At 41.7% G+C, this 19,274-nt stretch overlaps 1 protein-coding gene across 4 annotated transcripts in view; it reads right to left on the bottom strand.

Annotated features, from left to right (window-relative positions):
• Nucleotides 1–19,274, bottom strand: part of LOC148031634 (DNA polymerase delta catalytic subunit-like) — a 261,645-nt gene that overhangs the window by 31,569 nt on the left and 210,802 nt on the right. For all 4 annotated transcript variants that reach the window (XM_087685222.1, XM_087685221.1, XM_087685223.1 and 1 more), the window contains 3 exons: nt 16,933–17,134; nt 16,031–16,057; nt 15,679–15,918 (listed from right to left, as the gene is read on the bottom strand). In XM_087685222.1, the coding sequence (XP_087541348.1) occupies nt 15,679–15,918; nt 16,031–16,057; nt 16,933–17,134 (469 nt within the window). The remainder of the gene's footprint in view (nt 1–15,678; nt 15,919–16,030; nt 16,058–16,932; nt 17,135–19,274) is intronic.

Below are 19,274 nucleotides of genomic sequence, written 5' to 3'. Positions count from 1 at the left end.
ATTATGCATTTATGTTACCGACTTGTCAGTTTTGCAGATGCGGTTGGTACACCGCCCATGAATAATAGCTAGATGACAGCTATCCTTATCTACTCTAGTTCGTGGCTCAGTTAGTATGCCACCTTAGTTAGTTGAGTTTGGTTTGAGACCCATATATAGGGTTCTTCTATTTCTTTGTATGAGAGTTCTTTTTGGCTTACATAACTAAGAAGAGGAAAACTGTTTTCAGTCTCCACCTATGTGTGTATTCCCCCATTGTGCAAGCAAGAAAGCTACAAGTGAGACTCCTTCCTTCTCTTCCACAATCTTGACATAGCCTTGGCCGTGCAAGCCGCCAACGTCTCTTGCTTACGGCGGCTGGACTAAGAAATGGGAGTCATGCCCAAGGTAAAGAGATAGTTGCCATGAGAACGTCGGGTGTGGGGATCTCTTGCTCAATCGGAATCAGTGTATCCTTGCAAATATAAACCAAAACCATATGTTAGGCCATAAGAATAAGTACACTGTAAATAACGCAACACACGAAGACATGCAATCCAATGTGACATCCTAGGTGTTGTGAAATACTGACCGAGTATGCTGACTGAGTAAGCTAAATCTAGCCTAGTGTGAATTTACCAAAGAAGTTTTCCTACAACAGAGCGATAGGTAGGTGCATTGAAGGACAGTCCTAGGGTATCCTTCGACAAGTGAACAATAGGATCAAGAGGCGTGGCCACAGGCTGCGAAGTGTGCTGTTCCACTAGCTGAAGTACGTACTCCTACTGTGACACAAAAATACATCTCCCAGAATGAACTACCGCCATCCCCAAAAGTAAGACAACAAACCAAGGTCTATCATCTCAAAAGTAGCACTAAGCTTTGCCTTGATGTCTGCTAGGGTAGCAGAATCTGAGCCTGTGATGAGTAAGTCGTCAACATATAGCAAGATATAGCTGATCCCCTCTACATAGATCAAATATATAAGTTCAGATCATAAGGGGTAGAATGGTATCCATGAGTCCGTAAGAACTCATCCATCCTATGGAGCCAAGATCGCAGTGCTTGCTTCAACCCATAAAGAGATTTCTGCAAGTGGAATACCTTATCCCTCAGGTTCCCTAAAGGAAAACCCGGTGGCTGCTCCACATAGAGTTCCTCCTTCAAATAACCATTCAGGAAGGCACTCTTGAAATCCATTTGATATATCAGCCGACCGTGATGAGCGGCTAGCATGAGAAGCAACCGGAAAGATATCAACCACGCAGTAGGAGCAAAGGTCTCTTTGTAATCAATATCATGCTTTTGTCGAAACCCTTGCACGACAAGGCGAGCCTTGTAGTTATCTAAAGTCCCATCAGCTTTTAGTTTGGTCCTGAAAATCCACTTTGTCCTAATGACTTTCTTGTGGCTTGGACGATCCACCAATATCTAAGTCTCATTTTGGTCAATATTCTCTAGCTTCTTCTCCATGGCCTCTCACCATTGAGGGTGCTGAAGAGCCTCGCTCAGAATGCGCTATGTAATCGATTGTAAATAGCGACGCAAATGAAGCTTGAGGAGCAAACCGGGCAGATCTTCTAGGTCCCTTCGGAGTGGGATCCGGTGGTAGGATCCCTGAATCCCGCATGGTTTGCTCGTACCAATGAGGTAACGGGTCTTGCGGAGGGGGTCTCGGAGATGATGAATCTATAGGAATGTCAGGAGCGGAAGTAGACCAAGATTAGTAGGCACAATCTCCGATGATGTGGAAGGAGGAATAGGATTGGAATCCTATGCAGAGGATTGTACGGTATTCCTCTCGTAAAAAACGATGTTCCTCCTAATGATCACCTTGTTTGTCTGAGGATTGAACAAACGATAGGCTTTCGCTTCAGAGAAGTATCCAACAAAAATAAGGAGGTCAGCTCGGGGAGTGAGCTTTTCTATCTTATCATCACGTGTGTGTGTGTAGGCACAACACCCGAAGACTTTTAAGTGGGAAATGGCATGCCGAGAGCCAAAAAATGCCTCATACGGGGTCTTCTGAAGAAGAGCCGCAGTTGGGCACCGGTTGAGAATGTATACTGAAGTGTTAACAGCCCCGACCCAAAGGCACTCATCAGGAAGCTTTGCTGCGAACAGCATAGAGAATACCATTTCCATGATTGTTCGGTTTTTGCGCTCTACGACTCCATTATGAGAGGGGGAGTTAGTAGAGGTGAGCTAATGTGAGATGTCATGCTTTAATAGAAACTCGGAAAACTCATGGGAGATAAACTCACCACCACTATCACTCCATATGCAACCAACACGATGTTCAGTCTGGTTATGAACCAGCAATACCCAAGCAGAAAAATATATGAAAGCATCGAACTTATGCTTGAGGAAGTACATCCACATGTATCTAGAATGATCATCCACTATAAAAACTAAGTATAGTGCACCATTTAAGGCGCCAGTGGATATCAGCCCGCAAAGATCAACATGAATCAATCTAAGAGGCTCCTCAGCATGATATGTGGATTGCTGAGAGAAGGGGGTACAATGCTGCTTTCTGAGGAGCTGACAAGCTTTACAGACATCGCGAGCTAGTTTTAGGCGGGGAAGTCCCTCAACCAACTGACGACCGGATAACTCATAAAGAGAGTCATAATCAATATGTCCTAAGCAAAAGTACCAAAGACGCTCATTGTTCGTAGGCTCCCGAGATGTGGCTAATGCCTGGAAACTATGGAACATTGAGCCCTCGACTATCGGCTCGGTCAGAAAGTGAGTCATGTGGTGAAGGCCATTAGGTTGTGCCTCATCGCGAGCAATCACTAAACCAATTTGAGAGTTAAGGATCTTGACTGTGGTCACCGTAAAGAAAATCGCTCGCCCTAATTGGCAAAGCTGCTGAACAAATAACAAGTTCACCCCAAGTTGGGGGACATGGTATACATTGTCTAGTGAAGCCAGATCTAGAACCTTGTCAGTGGCAAAACTAATGCTACCTTGAGCTTGAATCTTGACCGAGGAGTTGTTTCCTACGCGGACTTGCTCGGCTACAGGGGCTTGGGTACAAAAAATGTCCTCTATAGGAGTCATATGATGTGTAGCTCGATTGTTCACAATCCAAACAAGAGCTGAAGTACTCAGCCGTGATGAGTGGGCCTTTGCGGTAACCTCGTCAAGAGGTAACTCACAGATGTGGACGAGATTCGCGTCTGATATCTCTATGGAGATGATGTGGGCCTCTACAGACCAATATACAAGTCCTCTGGAGTTGAGAACATTTTTGACTGAGATGGCTCAGTGGTGGCAATATGAGTCCGACCTTTAAATTGCCCCTTGCCATCACCCTGCCTCCCCTACTGGAGGTTGCCCGACTGAGGGGCGGGGGTCTGAGACCTAGATTTGGATACTGAGCCTTTAACCTTTGATCAACACTCGTCAAAATGACCAGCCTTTTGACAATGTTGACAATACCTATTCTTTTTAGGTACATTCTGGCACCCTTGTTTAAGTTGTGACTAGGAGTTTCCTTGTGATTCCCCAGATTGATTTTGTTTTTGATTTTGAGTGGAGGTTTAATTTTGTTTGCCCTTCCCTTGTCGCCCCTTCTGAGAATGAGCAACAAGAGCTCCCTTTGAGGAAGAATTCATATGAAATTGATTGAACAACCGTGCATAACACAACAGCTGACACTCAAATTCACAGAAAGCAGGCATGGTAGGCTTTGAAACTATACCTTCCACAAAATTAAAGTATTTCCTAGGGAGTTTTTTCAGAAACAATGTGACTTGATTGTTAGAGAACTTGGGAGTCTGCGTAGTGGAAAATTTGGCAAGAAGTCTCATACTCAACCAACTTGACTTTCAAGTCATCTTGGTTAGTGATTTTAAAGAGTTGGAGCTCATGGTCAAGATTTATACGACCGGTTCTATCCCGAGCCACATAGCGGTCAAGTGTACCTATCCTTCTGACGATAAGTCAAAATGTTTAAGCTGAGAGTGAAACTCATGCAATAAGCCCTGCTCGACAATAGTAGAGGCATTCCTAGTCTTCCATGAGCAGACAACCTCGTATAGAATAAGTGCGAGATCAGGTTGGGGTTCCAACCCCTGCACAAGATCCCATAGGTTCTTGGAGTCAAGGACATGTCTCATCAAATTCGACCAATTGGTAAAGTTTGACCCGTTAAAACGAGTCTTATCATTGAAAGCATGCTTGGCAGAAGATGAGATGGAACCATGAGATGTCGAGAAAGTGGAATAAGATGGAGGTGGAGGGTAAGATGGTGGTGGTAGATGTGTCTGATAGAAAGAATGAGGGGGGAAATGTGGGTAGGCAGAAATAGGCGAGGAGTGTCCAATGAGTGCTGATTGATGCGGAGGCGCTAGAACATGAATGTTTCCATAAGGTGTCGATGGAGGTGGAGGCATTGGGACATGGAAGCCCTGTCTAAAGCTTGGCTAGGACACCACCATGACCAAGAGATCCACTAGGTAATACTATAGAGGCAAACTGTGGTACCAACTGATCTACACTCGGGAGAGACTGGGGGGATACCCACGCTGCAACGATCCCGAAAGTGTGTGGGAAGTAGATGGAACACCATCCGATGGAGGAAAGGATGAGGTCCTAAAGGCCGTGCCTATGTTTCCTTAACCCCTCAGTGCAGTGTGATGTGCAACATGAGGTGTTTGATAGGAGAATATAAATGGTGTAAAGGGAAGTGGGAAAGCAATGGAAGAATGTGGTCGGATGGGCAGGTTTTGAATTTGTGGTGTGAAAGATGCAGATGCATTTTGTTCATTTTTACCATTTAATGATTGAAAATGAAATGATGATGATGATGATGCACCATGCAATGTAGAAATAAGAATACCAAATTCATTTTGATTTTGAGAAGTAAACTGAAAAGAAGGAAGGGTAGAAGAAGAGGTACCTGGCTTTTTCTTATAATCCCCACGACATGTGTTAACATACAAAAATTGGTCTTAAGAAAATCTTTTCCATAGTCAACTAATTGTACTCTATTTTCCTCATGATTTCTATCAATATATTGCAAAGAAGAAGAGGTAAAAGACGAAGGAACAAAAGACGAATCTAGAGTGCCTTGCACTGGAGTAGACAGAAGAGGATGAAGGAATGGCACATACTCCAAATCTCTTTCTTCAACAGGGGGGCCCATTCCTGAGGGAGGTCTCGACAGTCCTGCAATATCATCAGATTTATGTGCAATATTTGAAGAGAGAAATTCATGTATACCTTCATTGAGTAGCTTCTCTTGAAGGGCAATTCTTGGATCGAGCTTCTCAATCTTCTTTTGTCTAAAGTCCATGATCACATGATATTCTTCAGTAGAAAGCTTGTATAGCCTTTCTTCCGTGTTGTCAGAAGTATCTTCCACCATGTCGAAACTTTGTGGAGCAAGCTGTTCTGCCCACTCTCGCTCAGTTCTCTGCATAGGTTGTTCTAGAGATTGAATTGGTGATATGTTCGAAGTCATTTGAACACAATTGTTGTTCTTGCTTTTTATGGAGAGCTTTCAGATCAAAGGCCTAGGTTTCTTAGAGAGTACCAGGCTCTGATACCATGTAAAGAAATACTGACACAGAAGCACAAATAACAATTGTACGACAAAGCACAGATTGATAAAAGAACTTAGTTAGGGTTAGGGTAATTGAGAGACAATGATCACAGAAAATAACTGAAATAATATAATTACTGAATATACGATACTCATGCAACCAACACACTATGCCGTGAATGAATACTGAACCTCGAACTCCTGTATCTCAAGGATCAGGGCAGGGGTAATGAGCTAGAGAGTGTGTTGTTCTCTGAACGGATCCGAATCGCAGCAAGGCAGCCTCCGGATGTCGAACACCAACAAACACAGCAATGAGAAGCTGGATTTGATGCAGACAGCAGCGAGGAGAGAGAAAGACTAAAAACACAAGCAGGACAGCTTGCAGGAGAGAGCAAATTCCCAAACATAGGTTGGACAGCCTGACGATAGCTTGCAGAAGTTGGGCGATAGCTGGAGGAGAGAAAAAACTACCAAATGCAGGCTACAGATGACGTGGCAAGGAGTACGGCAGCAGGTCTCTACAGGAATAGCAGTCACTTGACTCGGATCAGCTCCAAACTACAAAAAGAGGGATGGAAATCAAGTGCCAACTGATGTAGACAACAATGGACAGCTTCGGCTGAGATGTCCTCTGTGAACGGGGTGTGGGCAGTAAGCCGAAACACTTAAAATCTGCAAAAACGAGATTGTTACTTGAATGGAGTGCAATATACGTATTTATAGAAAGTTTGGGCCCTCCCAAGTGGGTTTGTGCTTATGGTACACGAAAACTCTCTAGGATTGCGTTTCTTTTAAATAAACTAGGCTTGTTCATTAATTAAGCAAGTTTTGGGGCTCTAAGTAAAGCTAATGCATTTTTAGCTCAACTGGGGTGTGTGTGGTGCAACAGTGAGCAACATTGGGGGTGGCCATCTTGTAATGTGAAAAACAAGCCATGGTGACCACATGTGTGGAGAAATAGCTGTTGAAGATCCTACAAGTAATAGGAGTCTCCTTGGAGCTGCTCGTAGTGCCCCTACAGCAAGTAGATGATGGAGAAATAGAGATCCACGAGGGTAGCATACATTATAGGGTCCTCTCTGCTGAAGACCAACTCACAACGTGCTTTCTACATGGCAAACACTTTTTGGTGAGCTTTTTTAGGCAAGCTTTTGGGTTATTTGTCTAGCTAGGTGGAGCTTGTGTGAGAAAAGATTATTAGAATAGTCCATAAAAGTTCATCTCTTTGGGATAAATAACTTGATGTTACTCCTAGATAAACTCTTCTTGAACAAATTGGACCCATTGCAAAAGAACTTGAAGTTACTAGTAACTCAACTCTACATGAACAAATTGGACCCATATAAAACTACATGGTTGACTGTTTTAACCCCAAAAATGCCCTCAAAGGGTCAAAAAACCTTGAGAACACGTGTAAACATGACCTAGTTTGGCCACAACATGAAGTCCTCAAGAATAGGTCACGTGATTCCTTATTCATAGGTTGCAAGAAAATAATTTAGCCCTTGAAAGTTTATTTGTTTTGGGAAGACTACGATGACATAATCAATAGCTCAAATAGGCTGGTAGTATGGGGAGCCAGCTCTCGAGACACGGTCATAACTCGAATTGCTACTAGCTCCCAGGCATGGGAGTGAGCCTGTTTGGCTCTATGGCTGCGAGCTAAGTTAGATGTCCATTACCCGTAGGCTCATGAATATAGCTTGTGTTGTGCCATCAATGTAGGTTGGATCCTAGGAGGACGTTTCATTGATATCAGAGTGTCAACATGCTATTTGACACGAGATTTGATGCCATGAACAAAACCATTGATTGCTCATAAAACCGTGATGGGTCATGCCTCGGATGCAACAATTTTTGAAGTCACATAATGAGGATTCTTAGGCTGAGTCATCACATCATACCATGGAGTGCTCAAAAAGGCAAACCTCTAATGTGCCTTAGCATGTGGAAAAGATACCAAACATGGAGACCGGTCCAGTGCAACAAGAAGCACGAGCATAGGATTAGGGAGTGAATGGTCAAGGCAGTAATGCACAAGTGGCACAACAGACTATTCCTCCTTAGTTTGCTACCTATCCTGGTTACTTTGGTGGTGGGTCAGTTTTTCAAGCAATGGCTGGATTACCCACTGGTTATTAGGGATACTTGCCCAGATGGCCACCAGGAATGATGCCTATTGAGACAGTGAACCCACTTTATGCTAATATTGGTCTACAGCCTAGTTATCAGACTTTGCAGAGTCCTTATTTGATGCCTAGAGTACAAAATGCAGTGGCTGGTTTTTCTCAGCCTAGTGGGCATATGGCAGCTAAGACAGGTGAAATTAATGCTGATAATGCGCCTAAGGGACTCCCTTTTTACAGCCACCTATCTATGACAACTTGACACCAAAAAGTGCAAAGCCTAAAGACTATAAAGAGGGTGGTCAAGCATTAAAGTTTGAAACCTTCACTGGTATGCAAGATAAGCTGAAAGCTTTGACATTTATACAACGATTTGATGTAGCTTACACTGGAGGGAATTTTACTGAGACTTCTAAGGTGCGGACTTTTTTGAAAGATAATGCTTTGCAGTGGTGGAAAATATTGTTGATGCAAGGACATGCACTTGCCACTTGGGTCCATTTTAAACAGTTGTTTGCAGCTTCATGGTTAACTAACACGTTTGAAGTAAATATCATGACTGCATGGCATAAATTGGATGCAGCAAATTGTGCGGATTTAGAAGAGTACAATAAGAAATTTTGGGAAGCACTTTTGCTTGTGAGTTCTTCCAGGATAGTGCCCCTGTCAAAACAAATTGAAAAGTACTGTTGTGGTTTGCCCAAAGTCATCAAGGATTATTGTACCAAAACCAGGGTTACAAATATGATACAATTAATTGAAAATACTGGCGTGGCAAATGCATTGTTGAAAGGAAAAGTTGATAGCTTTAAAGGCACCGAAAAGAAGGATTCTCAGTTTAAGTAGGATCCTGGCAAGAAGAAGAAGAAATTTCCAGAAAAGACAAGCTTTACAAAGAAGTCTTTTTGGAAGAAAAGTTTTCAGCAGTAGCCTCAGACTTCTTTTAAACACGACAAAGGACAGAAGAGGACACTTTTTGGCAAATCATTTGAAGAAAGAAAGGCTTTATTGGCCATATTGCTTCTAAGTGTCCACAACAATTTTCTAAAGATGTGGAGGATAAAGATGCGCCAAGTAAAAAGAAGCCTAGCATTGGCTTAGTGCTTGATATGGTGGGAGATCAATCAGTTGATGATGCTACAGAATTGTGCAGAGCTTGGGAAAATATCAGAGATTTCACAATGCTTATTTTCTTTGATCCCGGAGCTCGTGCAAACTTTATCTCATCGGCATTGGCAGCTAAGCTAGGTATACGTCCCGAGGAAATGGGACCAATTGGACAGGCTGATTTGGCATGCCCAGGACATACTGAACCTGTCACCCCCATTCTTGGCAAACTCTGTATACACATCCAAAGCTATGTGGACACAGAGGAGTTCCATATTATGCCTTTAGAGGGTTGTGAATGTTCTGTTGGGTATTCCATGATGCCATAGGTAGGATGATATCTTGGATACTTACAACAGAACGATTACTCTTGTACATAGGAGCGAGACTCGTGTTTGATGTGAAGCTTAAAGGAGAGTCTATCCCAGTTGTTTCTACTTTTGCAATTACTTCTGTAATGAAAAATCATCTTTCTATGTACTTGGTTTTTGCAAAGCAAGTTAATGAAGTTGATAGTAATGTGTCTGTACTAGATGAAAGTAGAAGGGCTTTCTTGGATAAATTCAATGATTGTTTTTTAGATTCGTTACTAGGAGAGTTACCCCTTGAGAAGCTTGAAGATCATACCATAGATCTTATTCCAGGGACTAGTCCGCCCAATAGGCCACCGTACAGGGTCAATGCAGCATAGCAGAAAGAGATTATGACACACGTTGATGAGCTTTTAAAGAAGGGACTAGTTCTCCATTTTGTTCACCTATGTTGCTAGTTCAGAAAAAGGACGGCTCTTGGCGAATGTGTATTGACTACAAAGCCTTGAATAAGAACATGATCAAGAATAGGTTTCCGATTCCGAGGATAGATGACATTCTTGAACGATTACAAGGAGTAGGAATGTTTAGTAGGATAGATTTGAAAAGTAGGTACCATCAGATCAGAATCAGACCAAAGGATATCTGTAAGACTACTTTTAGAACGACATTTGGTCTCTATGAATTTTTAGTCATGCTGTTTGGATTGACCAATGCTCTTGCCACGTTTAACAAGATGATGGATAGAATTTTCCGTCCTTGTCCTAGTTTCGTTGGCACATTCTTTGATGATATGATTATCTTTTCAAAGAATGAAGAGGAGAATAGAAAACACTTAGTTACAGTCTTTAATGAGCTTAAGCGTAATAGATTGCTCATTAATGGCAAGAAGAGTGAGTTCTTTTTAGAAGAGATTCACTTCCTTGGGCACATAGTTTCTAAAGATGGTGTGAAGATGGATCCTCCAAAGATAGAAGCAATTGTCTCTTGGCCAGACTTGAAAACCATCCATGATGTCCATAGTTTCCTTGGCTTATGCTCTTACTATAGAAGATTTGTAAGACACTTTGCAGAGATTGCTTCTCCTTTACATGCACTTGAAAAGAAGGATGTCAAATGGCAATGGACTGACAAAGAGAAATCAACATTTAGATGTTTGAAGGGAAAAATGACTACAAATCCAGTACTTATTTTGCCAGATTTGTCTAGGCCATTCATAGTGCAATGTGATACATGTGGAAACAACATTGGTGCTGTATTAATGCAAAATGGCCAAGTTGTAGTATACGAGAGTAGAGTACTCTCTGTCATTGAAAGGACTTACCAAATTTATGAGAAAGATTTATTGGCTGTGATCCACGCAATTTCTAGTTGGAAGCACTATTTGCTTGGTGCTGATTTTGTAGTGCAAACGGATCATCAAACACTTAGATACTTTCTCACATAGGCTAAATTGTCAGAGAAACACATGTATTGGGCAAATTTCCAATCTATGTTTCATTTTCGGATAGTGCATCTAGAAGGCAAGAAGAATGTAGTTGCAGATGCTTTATCTCGTAAACCACAGGTGTCAGCTATTTCAATTTCTTATCACCATGAATTGGATGGTATGAAAGAGCAGTATGTTGATGACGAAGATTTCTTTGAAATCTATGAACAGTTGATCAATGGCCAACATCATGATCATTATGTGTTCAAAGAAGGCTTTATCATGATGCATGGAAGACTATGCTTACAAAACAGCTAAGGCCAAAAGTTTTATTAGAAAGTCATGCTCCACCATAAACAGGACATCGTGGTATAGATGCTACAGTCAAAGCGGTAGAGACTTTCTTCTATTGGCCAGCCTTGAGATCTAATGTTGATGCATATGTCAGATCTTGCCTTGTATGCCAAAAGGTCAAAATTTGATAGATAGAAGGCACGAGAGTTATTGCAACCACTGCCTATTCCAAAAAGGCCATGGGAAAGTATTGCCATGGATTTCATTTGATCTTCCAAGAACTTCTTCAGGGAATGATGGCATCTGGACTATCATTTGTAGATTCAGTAAACGGACACATTTCATTCCTGTAAGGAAAAAGGTTAAGTCAGAACACATGGTAAAGATGTTTATGCATAGTATCTTCAAGTACCATGGAATGCCACGGTCAATTGTCAGTGATAGAGACCCAAGAATGACTAGCTTGTTTTGGAAAGCATTGTTTGAAAACATGGGCACTACGCTGAAATTTTCATATTCTTTTCATTCACAAATTGATGGACAGTCTGAAGAAGCAAATTCGACTATTTTAGATCTACTGAAGTGTTATGTTTCAGATCATAAGACTTCTTGGGAACACTACTTGCCATTGGTTGAGTATGCATATAATAATACAGTGCACTCATCTACTGGAAAAGCACCTTTTGAGATTGTGGAAGGTGGAAAGAAATTGCCTCCCATTTTGCAGACAAAAGATAACATTTTTGAAGTAGATTGTTATGTAAAAGATTGGGAAGAAGCATATAAAAAGGTCAAGTATGCTTTACAAAAGTGATAAGCTAAACAGAAAAGAGCTGTTGATAGTCACTGTCGCGAACTCTTGTTAAAAAAGGATGATTGGGTCTTATTGCGTTTTGAAAAGGCACGTTTGAGAAAACAGAAGGGCAAGGAATGTTTGTTTCCAAAGCCGAGTATGCCTTACTATGGACCTTTTCAAGTCTCACAAAAGATTAATGATGTAGCATATAGGCTGAAATTGCTAGAGAATTGGAAAATTCATAATGCATTCCATGTGAGCCTATTGAGGCATTTTATTGGTGAAGTGCCAAAAGATATGGTTCAAGAGGAACAGCCTGAAGTAGAGGAATTAGATGAGATTCTAGTTCCTGAGCAGATCCTGGCACATAAGGATAGGAAAGTGAAAGGTAGAGTTATAAGAAGATTTTTGGTGAAGTTCAAGAACTATTCACCAATGGATGCCAAATGGATGGAAGAGGCTAAACTGGTAGATTCGCCTCAGTTACTACAACTTTACCGAGAAGCTTCCTTGCTGGAACCTACAGTGACTTAGAATGCTTTTTGAAGCAATGTACATCCTCTATTGTACAGTTGAATACTGCATCTCATTGAATAATGCACAATGTATGGTTTACACTTAGCATTAACATGTGTATCATTTAATGAAATCTCAGTGCTTTGAAGTTGTATTTGTTACACTTTAGTTGAATGATTATACATGTTGTGACACTACTAGTTTGGGGATATGTGCTATCGCCCTGTGTTGCATCCAGAAACATGTATATTAGAAAGGCTCTTAGTAACCATAGTTGGATACATGATGTGATCCTCCACCTATGTGAAACTTGAACTTACAATGGCACAAATGGTAGTGGAAAAACTCCTACCATTGCCCTATCATTTGTTAGCAAGTGATACATGTGATGGCACTAATAACATGGAGAATCTTGTTATCGTCCTGTGTCATCCGTTAGCATGTATGGCATGCAACCAAGGTTGTTTGCATCCTTCAAGAGAGGGGTATGTCACCAGGGGTGATACTTTTTGCAATTGCTTTCCTTATTTACTTATATGAATATTTTTTTTTCTCTTTTCTTTAGTTGCTAGTGCTTTTTACCCCCAGAGTTCTCTTAGATTAAGCCGGGATCTTTGCATGGCTAGAAGAGGCAGCCATTGGGACAAATTGGACTAATGGTTTGTCTGAGCCTTAAGACCGGTTCCATATTGAATGGGCATTGAAGAATAGAATGCCAGTGGTTTGGGACTGTGTGCTTAGCCATTGGAGATGGTGCAGGACAATGAGCCTGGCCAAGACAGAAGATGCACATGTGAGAATGCTTACAGAATAAAAGTCACCGTAATTGAGCCACATTACACTTTTTGATGTGGTTGCAATGATGAAAGTTGCTTAGAACAACTTTGTCACCCTACCTAAAATTTAGGGAGTTACTATTTTTGGACCCCAGAATCTATTCGCGTCATTATCTTCGTTTTTGCCCGAGGATTAATTCTCCAGTCTGTGCCGATGTCAAATTTTGCACCGATCATGGTGAATTTTAGACCAAAAAGTTTAAACGGGAAAATTGTTACATGTATGCCACGTGTCACAATTTGGGCAGAAATTCCCAAAAGAGAGGGAGAGCATTAAAAAAAACGTAATAGGCATGAGGGGCAAATTTGAGAGTGAAGTTTTCAGGGACTGAGGGCAGATTGTTGCAAGTACATCAGCTATGGAGAGTACTTCTTCGTCTTTGACTCATGTACGGAGGTAGAGCTTGCTCCCTCTGATCAACTCTCTCTCTATTCTTAGAGAAAATGCTCTGCATGATGGGCTGATTCCATTGAATATATAGTTCTGTGTTTTCTTTGCACTTCTGCTGAGGCAAGAGCCTCACTGTCCAGGTTCAGGAGCAGCTGATGCTTCTCCAATGTAGGAACTAGAGAAAGTGATGACCACGACACACGGAAACAGGGTTTTCAACTTTGATTTAATGCTGTTTGTGGGAGTGTTTTACTGCTGGAATGATGCCAGGGTCAAAGGGTTTGTAGTCCAACTGGTATGGAACAGATCTGGAATGGAATAAGGCTGAGAACAAGTCAAGAAACAATAAAAATAGTAAATACAGAGTTCTGTAGACTGCAATTTTGCATGTGAATTATTGAGTTCTACTTACAAAAAGTGTTTTCCTACTTGGGATGTTGTTCTAGATATGTTGGATAGTAAAAACAGTAAATACAAAGTTCTACAGACTGCTATTTTGCACTTGAATTATTGAGTTATGGTCACAGAAAGTGTTTTCTTACTTGGGATGTTGTTCTAGATATGTTGGACAGTAAAACAGTAAATACAAAGTTCTGCACATTGCAATTCTGCACTTGAATTATTGAGTTATGGTCACAAAAAGTGTTTTCCTACTTGGGATGTTCTTCTGGATATGCTGTACTGTCCTTATGTAGCTGAAATTTGCTCAAAAAAGATGAAAGCCAACTGTTCACAGGTTTTGTACTTTGGAACATTTCATTTTTGCGACTTTCCATCTTTTAATTGATAAAGAAATACCAAAAGGGGCACCAGACTTCGGGGCCAATCTGGTGTTGAACGAGGGAGTGAGGTCTCTGTTTGTGTGTGTATGTGAAAAGACCAGATATTAATTGAAGGAACTACCGCTTTATGTGAGTCATAGACCGGTTTCACCTAACATGTACAATTTGATCTCATTTAGGGTGGTATGGGACACTATTAGAGGCATGCACGAGGAGCATGTGCTGTAGGTGATGGGTATAACAATGAGTAGATAGAACAATGTTCCTTATACTCATGAGTCATGTTCAAGGTTGTGTTGAGGTGATGCTTGTGTGCAAGTGTCTTTGATGGTACTAGCAATTGGAGCCAGGGGAGTTGCCACTCTAAGGCCATGGAAAACTATCATTAGTAGTCGAAACCTTATTGCCCGAATAGGCATCAGTAATTTGTTTTAACATTAGCATCTAATGTTGATGTGATCATTAATGTTAATGTAGTTGTGACATTTAGCGTTGTTGTATTCTGACTGATGTTTGGGAGAGAGGAGAAGAAACAATGATGGAGAGAGAGAAGAGAAATGATAAGCAATGTTGGAGAGAGAAAAAAGAAAGAGAGGTGTGTGATCTTTTTGCCTGGCAGGCTGCAGGGATCGCATTGATTCCATGTGGCTGGGCAACAGGCACCATGTTGGTGGGCCAAGTCGGTCATGGGCGATGGGAGGGAGAGACGTGGGCTGTGTCATGATGCACAGGCCATGTGACTTGATGAACTGCAGGTTGGATTGAGGGGGCACTTACATGGCAGTCTCCTGGCTACTTGCCTGCATGGCAGTGTCTTTGTTTACTGGCCTTACGTGGTCTTTTCTTAGATGATCATGATTTCGTTTCATGTGGCAAGAGATATTCATGCCTGCATGTAGTAGTCTGACCGACATTTTAAATGTAAAGTTATTAGATTGGGCATCGCCTGTGAGTGAACCTCAACACGTGGAAGATGCCCAATTGGCTTCTCTCAAACCTGAGCACACACATGGGCACCATCCCAAAGGATATTCTTCCATGATGTGAGACACAGACTTGTCCCTTGTGGGGGCAACTCTGCAAGCTCAATTGAAAGAAACATAGTGGCAAGTAGCCGAGCTGCACACTCTCCACTTTCCGTTTGTACCCATAGCCATGAGGATGTGATAGGGAGAGATCTAATCGATCACCCCCCATAGAAGAGATGCAGTGCTGCAATGTTGCCCATGGGCATTCTATTGTTTGTATTAGATGTGTGCCAGCAATTCCTCATCTTTGATATTCTTCCTAGTGGCTAGACAGAAGAAATGCTTTTTTCCAAGGGTGTGGACATGTTTGTTACACCAAAGATCAATGGTCAGCAATAGGTGCCTTGCAATGGCAATTTAGAGTACCAACATTGTCACTTGTTGCATATTTAAGGTGCCCTAGGCTCTTGCAGATATGGAAAACCAGAAAAATGCCTTGAACAAACAACTATTTTAATCAGTCAACCAAAAATTGAAAATGACAACTTCTAAGATTGCAATTGCAAAAGCAAGAGATTAATACCCCTGTCATAACAAGTTCCACCATACTGCATTTTCCAGAAACAAGCCGCCTGATTTCATGCTTACAATCAAGCAATGCTCTGTTGACGTCCTCGTTCAATATGATATCTTGCAAAGCACTTCTACACACAGTGCGTACGAAAAGCGGTACATCTCGTCTTTCTGACTCTATCCCACGTACAAACAATGCTCCATTCCCAGAATTCAGAGTACTTACATCTTTACCTGCATATCGATTGACCTGTTGGGGGGGGGGGGGGACAGCTAATTATGTCACAATAGTGAGTATAAAATTGGCATAGGACTGAACATACTCTCTGCTATTGTGTTTGTAGTGATTTAAAAAGGTGGACCTGCAGCAGGAGGAATGGGCATAGAACCTGCAGAGAAACATTTGACTTTTAGAATGAAAACAGAGAGTTAAAATTTATATGGATGCATTTAGACCATCAAGAGCAGATTAAGTTATTCAAATCTGAGATGACGAGAAACTGTGTTGGCAGAATTAAGAGCCCACAGTTGCATATGTGACCATGTAAATTATTACATTATACATCTAAGGAAGAAATCAGAGAATGTGCTGTTCTTTTTTAGTCATGCCTATTCTCAGTGGGATAGTGTGTGGATGACAAGGACAGCAATCCTCAGCATGAGGGCGAAGAAGATAAATGTCAAAATGGAGAACACATATATACACGGCCGAAATCCTCTAATACCAAATGTAGGATGGAAGAGGTGGAACACTTGGAGAAGTGTCAGCGGTGAAAAGAAATGACACGTTTAGAGAGTTTCTTGAAGATTGAAAAAAAAAGGATTATAATGAAAAAGGACACTGTTTATATAGTGGCCAGATTCCTGCTACCTTGATACTTGTGATTATAGATAAGACACACTTAGAGAATTTCTTGAAGATTGAAAAAGACAGAAATGGATTATAAAGAAAAAGGCCATTGTTTATAGCTGCATTCCCACTATTTTGATAATTGTGATTATAGATATATTCCAACTAGCTTGACCCTTAGAAAGGGCATCTAAAGCGTTTTCACAGTGTGAATCGCAGTCAGTATATACACAAGTATGTCATCTTGTTATGCGTGATAAAGAGGAAGATTTTGCTTTAATGATGGACCATCACAAAAACAAGAGTGCCCCTCTATGCACATTAGTTAACTGGCATGAAACTTAGAATAGGACTATCTACCTGAGCATGAAACTGTGACATATACAAAGTTTCTTTTAGAAGAAGAACAATCACCTTCTCGAATTTCAAGGTCATCGGAGCAGGAAAAGCTTCTGAAATCAGTTCTGCTGCCTTTTGGCCTAGTTGGACAGCTTCTTTGATGCTTGCTCCAAGAAATTGAATAAATACACTGTCAGTTTGTGCGTAAATGACTCTTGCATTTTCAAACATACTACCCACCAGCTGTACTGCATGCCTACAAGCTGCTGCACCCATGCTGCATACCAAGAAAAGAATGTAAGAAATGAAGATTGAGTGTGTGCATGTGCACATGCTTGCAAATTGTGGTGCCTGAGTGTACATCTCTGAGTTTTTCATTTTAGGGAAAGCCTGTGTTATGAAGTCTTTTCTGATTGTACATCTATGAGATAACCAACGTTGGTAACACTAAAATTTGAACTTTGTCATGCAGAAAGGTAACACTGAAATTCGAACTTCTTCATCATCTTCATCGGCAACTCCCTCATTTCCTTGCTCTCCCTCTCTATATAGCAGCAGCAACAAGGGTTTTTTTCAGCAGCAACAACAATTGTTTTCTTTTAGGTTACTATGGCAAGGTCATTTCCTGAGACTCCTTGCACAAGGGGGAGACAGACAGAAAATACAACAGGATGTGGAGCCATTCTAAACACATAGCCAACTCAAATGTACAGAGTTGCATAAATGCAATGCATGAGATTTGCAAAATATGATGCAAAAAGCAAGAGAGGAAGTTGGAGATTGTTCAAAAGTAGATGACAAATGTATGGAATCTGGATGAAATGTTAGGCACCACGCAAGATGCCAAAAGTAGATGACGATATGTATGGAATCTGGACGAAATGTTAAGCAACATGCAAGATGCCATGCAGGCTGATACAACACGAATGCTCTCAAACTTCAAGGAAGAAACAGAGGCACGGTTCTATGCACAATTTGTGTCGCAGAAAGATGGCATAGAAAACAGCATGAATGAAATTATGTGGTCATTGCCAAGCTGAGGGAAGAAGAAATGCAATGCAAAAGATAGATGGCAAGAATGATGAAAGACATGCTGGAAAATAATATAATGGTAGAAACCCAAGAGGGGCTCAGAAATGCAAAAAATATACGGAGGCAATTTATTGTGTGCGCGCTTTGTTGTTGCATGTACTAGACTGAGTCAAGAGAGACACCCAGAAGAGGATGTAAAATCACTTGGGGTAAAAATTGGTGCAAATGAGGTGCCAATTACAAATGCATGTGTAAATGTGATAAAGGGCTTGATTCTTAAGTTTGATGATATGGAAAAAAAGGAAGGCATTCTGTCAAAGAGCAAAACTTTGAAAGGGAAGAGGAGATATTTGGATGAAGAACTCACTCCAGCCCAAGTTGCGCATAGGAAAGAGCATGTGTGCTGGGTACTTAAAGCCTGCAAAGAGGGAAAATTTGTGGTTTATCAAGATGGACGGTTCATCATCACCAGCTGCTGGTCGAAATGATGATGTAATAGCCCAGAAGATGTTGAGATTTTATATTGTGGAAGTGTAATGGGGCTCTTGAAACAGATGCTGGATAATTTGCAAATACTTTCAGGAATGTACATATTGCCATGTATACTAACACGCACCAGCACACTAGTAGACATTTACCAAAGGTACAAGGATATAGATGGGTGTGGCTACTGTTCTGTGGGCGCACCTCCCTGCCCTGTGCGTCGCCTGAGTCCTTCCCTCAGGGCTGTGCAGGTTCGACCTGACCCTCTGTGCAGACGGAACGCGAGCCAGAGAGGGCGAGAGAGAGCCGTCTTCCCTGCCCGACGAACCTGGCCCTGTATACAGCAGGTACGCGAGAGAGAGAGAGCGGGCGCGAGCTGTCTTCCCTGCCAGACCCGTCGAATCCTGCCCTTGCCTTCCAGACGTCCTTTTTCTGTCCTGCGCGCACTCTGTCCCAGCACCCCCGTGATCGCATCTACCACAGGCGAGGGAGTGAATCAGCTAGCGGGAGCAGTATAAACAGGAGGCGGGTGCACTACAGACTTGACCGTCAGTCCCCTGTCTGTTCTGGCCTTCAAATCCCCTGTAGTAAGAGCGAACGGCACACAGTCATGCAGGTTTCTGACACAGCAGAAAGAATTCTGTGATACAGCAGAGGGGCGGCCTCAGCAGTGTGAGAAACAAGCATACAGAGGTGCAGATTTCTAACACAGCAGAAAGAGATCTGTGATACAGCAGACACAGAGAGAGAGAGAGAGAGAGAGAGAGAGAGAGAGAGAGAGAGAGAGAGTATATTAACATCTCTAAAAGGCCAATGTGGCCTATGAGACCAAAGCAATACATACAATGATGGCGTGTTTCTCATCTGGAACGAGAAAAGATGAAAAACATGCCTATAAGATT

The sequence above is a fragment of the Lygodium microphyllum genome, chromosome 9, assembly GCF_053477565.2.
Source record: "Lygodium microphyllum isolate KBCC chromosome 9, Lygodium_microphyllum_v1.1.10, whole genome shotgun sequence".
Classification (NCBI taxonomy): domain Eukaryota; kingdom Viridiplantae; phylum Streptophyta; class Polypodiopsida; order Schizaeales; family Lygodiaceae; genus Lygodium; species Lygodium microphyllum.
Note: the sequence above shows the minus strand (reverse complement) of the source record. Positions and strands in the feature narration are given on the sequence as shown.